Source organism: Cajanus cajan, chromosome 5 (assembly GCF_000230855.2).
Source record: "Cajanus cajan strain Asha chromosome 5, NIPB_CcT2T_4, whole genome shotgun sequence".
NCBI classification, from domain to species: domain Eukaryota; kingdom Viridiplantae; phylum Streptophyta; class Magnoliopsida; order Fabales; family Fabaceae; genus Cajanus; species Cajanus cajan.
The window spans coordinates 53504838-53507374 of record NC_138521.1 but is presented as its reverse complement, the minus strand read 5'-3'; the positions used below and the strand labels follow the sequence as shown (position 1 = coordinate 53507374).

At 39.5% G+C, this 2537-nt stretch overlaps 1 protein-coding gene across 1 annotated transcript; it reads left to right on the top strand.

Annotated features, from left to right (window-relative positions):
- Positions 1 to 1206: 1206 nt before the first annotated feature.
- Positions 1207 to 2297, top strand: LOC109808865 (ethylene-responsive transcription factor 1A). The gene has a single exon (XM_020372031.3). The coding sequence runs from the start codon at positions 1319 to 1321 to the stop codon at positions 2030 to 2032; it is 714 nt and encodes a 237-aa protein (XP_020227620.1). The 5' UTR covers positions 1207 to 1318; the 3' UTR covers positions 2033 to 2297.
- The last annotated feature ends 240 nt before the right edge of the window (positions 2298 to 2537 follow it).

Here is a 2537-nt window from a genome sequence, read left to right as displayed (position 1 = left end):
CTAAGTTGTTGGGAGAGTTATGGAATTTGGAAGAGACTTATCCACAATGAAAATGTGTCCACAATCGTTGTATCTGTATTCTTTGATTTCTCGCCAGTTTCTTTCACATAGACTGTTTTTTTTCCTTCTTCGGTAAACAAGAAAAGTTATTTTCTTTACATATATGAGTTGGTGCTATATATTTTTGTGTATCAATTTTCAAAATTTCTTATCTGATGACACATATATTTGTTTATAAATGTAAACAAAATAAACTAAAAATTATTGATTTATAGGATAAAATATGTTAGTGTTCGACCAAGAAATTTTTAAAGTATCGAATTATTTTTTCTGATTGTTATTCTTTTTAGAACTCATATCTAACTATTTAAATATATAATTAAAATAAAATTCCTTAAAAAAGATATAACAACTAACCACTGAAATAATGAGCATTAACTATCAAATAGAAAGGGGAAAAACATGCGTCGACTAATTTTTAATATGACTATTTTTTTAGCTTACATTATTTTAACACTTCCTATAATACTTTTCCTTTTATTTCCTCATTCTGTGTATCCATCAAATATTCAAATGAAAGAAAAAGAAAGAGGGAGAAAGAATATAATAAGTACGAAAAATAAAGAAAAGTAAAAAATAGAGATATAAAATAAAATACTCGGCAATTAATGCAGCATGGATAGAAGTTGACAACAGCGAAGACAACAACAACGCAAGTTGTCTTGCCCCTGTAAGCCAAACAACGTCACACATGTACTATTTTCGTCAGCAAAAATAGACCGAAACTCATTAATAAACAAAATTAAATTAAAAACGATATACCTCTAATAACTTTCTACTATTACATTAGACTTAAACTCAATTTATTTTATTTCATACTTACATTACATTTGACAGCAAGAATCGTTCTAAAACAAATAATAATCTTATACTTTTCTCTCTTACTTTATTCCTGACTTATATCATAAAATTAAAATTGTTGTGAAGAAAAATCTGCAAGACTAGATTAATTTAAAAGAAAACAGAGACAAATTAAGCACGTGAGGAAAAAAATCAGCACTAATTCCTTGCCGTTTACACCTTACACATGCGAACCTTCAGCGAAACTAAGTCGAGGACCCCAGCACGATGGAAAATGAATAAAATAGACGCGATAAATGAGAAAAACCCAAGTGCATGAACCTACAACCCTATAAATAGGCACCAATTCATATAAACCCAAGTTCGAATATTCAATAGCCTCTTCCAAATCCAAATCTTTCCCTCACACACTCTAGAGACAAGAACACAGCAACATTAAGAACATCGAAAAGCGGGGATGTACGGAGAGAGTAGCTACGAATCAGACCTGGCGCTGCTGGATTCAATTCGGCGGCACTTGCTGGGGGAGTCGGAAGCGATATTATTGGGAGCCCCGAGAAGCGTTTCGGGTCGGAGCTGCAGCTTGAGCAGCTTGAACTCGTGTTTGAGTGACAATTGGGGTGAGCTTCCACTAAAAGAGGACGATTCCGAAGACATGGTGCTCTACGGCGTCCTCCGCGACGCCCTCGACGTCGGCTGGGTCCCCTCGCTCCACGCCGCCTCGCCCGAGAGCGTCTCCTCGCCTTTTCCGCCGGTCAAGCACGAGCCCGACGTCATGCCGCCGCCCAGCATCCACGCTCCTCCGCCGCCCAAGGCTGCTCCGCCCAAGGGGAAGCACTACCGCGGCGTGCGGCAGCGCCCGTGGGGGAAGTTCGCGGCGGAGATCCGGGACCCGGCCAAAAACGGGGCTAGGGTTTGGCTGGGAACGTTCGAGACCGCCGAGGACGCGGCGCTGGCGTACGACCGCGCCGCCTACCGGATGCGCGGGTCGAGGGCGTTGCTGAATTTTCCGCTGCGGGTCAACTCCGGCGAGCCCGACCCGGTGAGAGTGACGTCGAAGCGGTCGTCTTCGCCGGAGGGTAGGGCACCGGCGAAGAGGAGGAAGGTGGTGGGGACGGGTAAGGTGCAAGTGGGAGAGTGTACACGTGGCGATCAGTTATTGGTTAGCTGAGAGAGAATTTAGGGGTGGTGTTTTTCTTTATTAAGTACACTTTGTAATTATCTGAGGTGCGTGTTCCCTTGTGCCACTTACCTACCCATAACTCAATTTTGGGACCGGGAAAAAAAGAAAAAAAGAAATGATGGAATTTGGATGATAATGGTGATGGAAGTGAAGCTATGTGAATACCACTAAATTTGTTATTTGTTTGTTCAACATTATGAAATATGAATGGGTTGATATTCGTAAATGAGTTGAGACCTTAACTTTTGATTAATTCCCCGGTTCATTGGAAACAATACACAAGTGTTCACAGATGATCTAGCGTGTGTTTGATTAAATATGGAAACTTGAAAGATATAAAATTAAAAAAATTTGAGTATATTACACAATTACTATAGATTTCGTGAAATTGCACAGTTTAGTATTCAAACTTTCTTATCTTTATTTATTGAGGAATGATATATTTTCTGACCCGTCTTTTGAATCACCTTCTAAATATTAAAATATTAATATT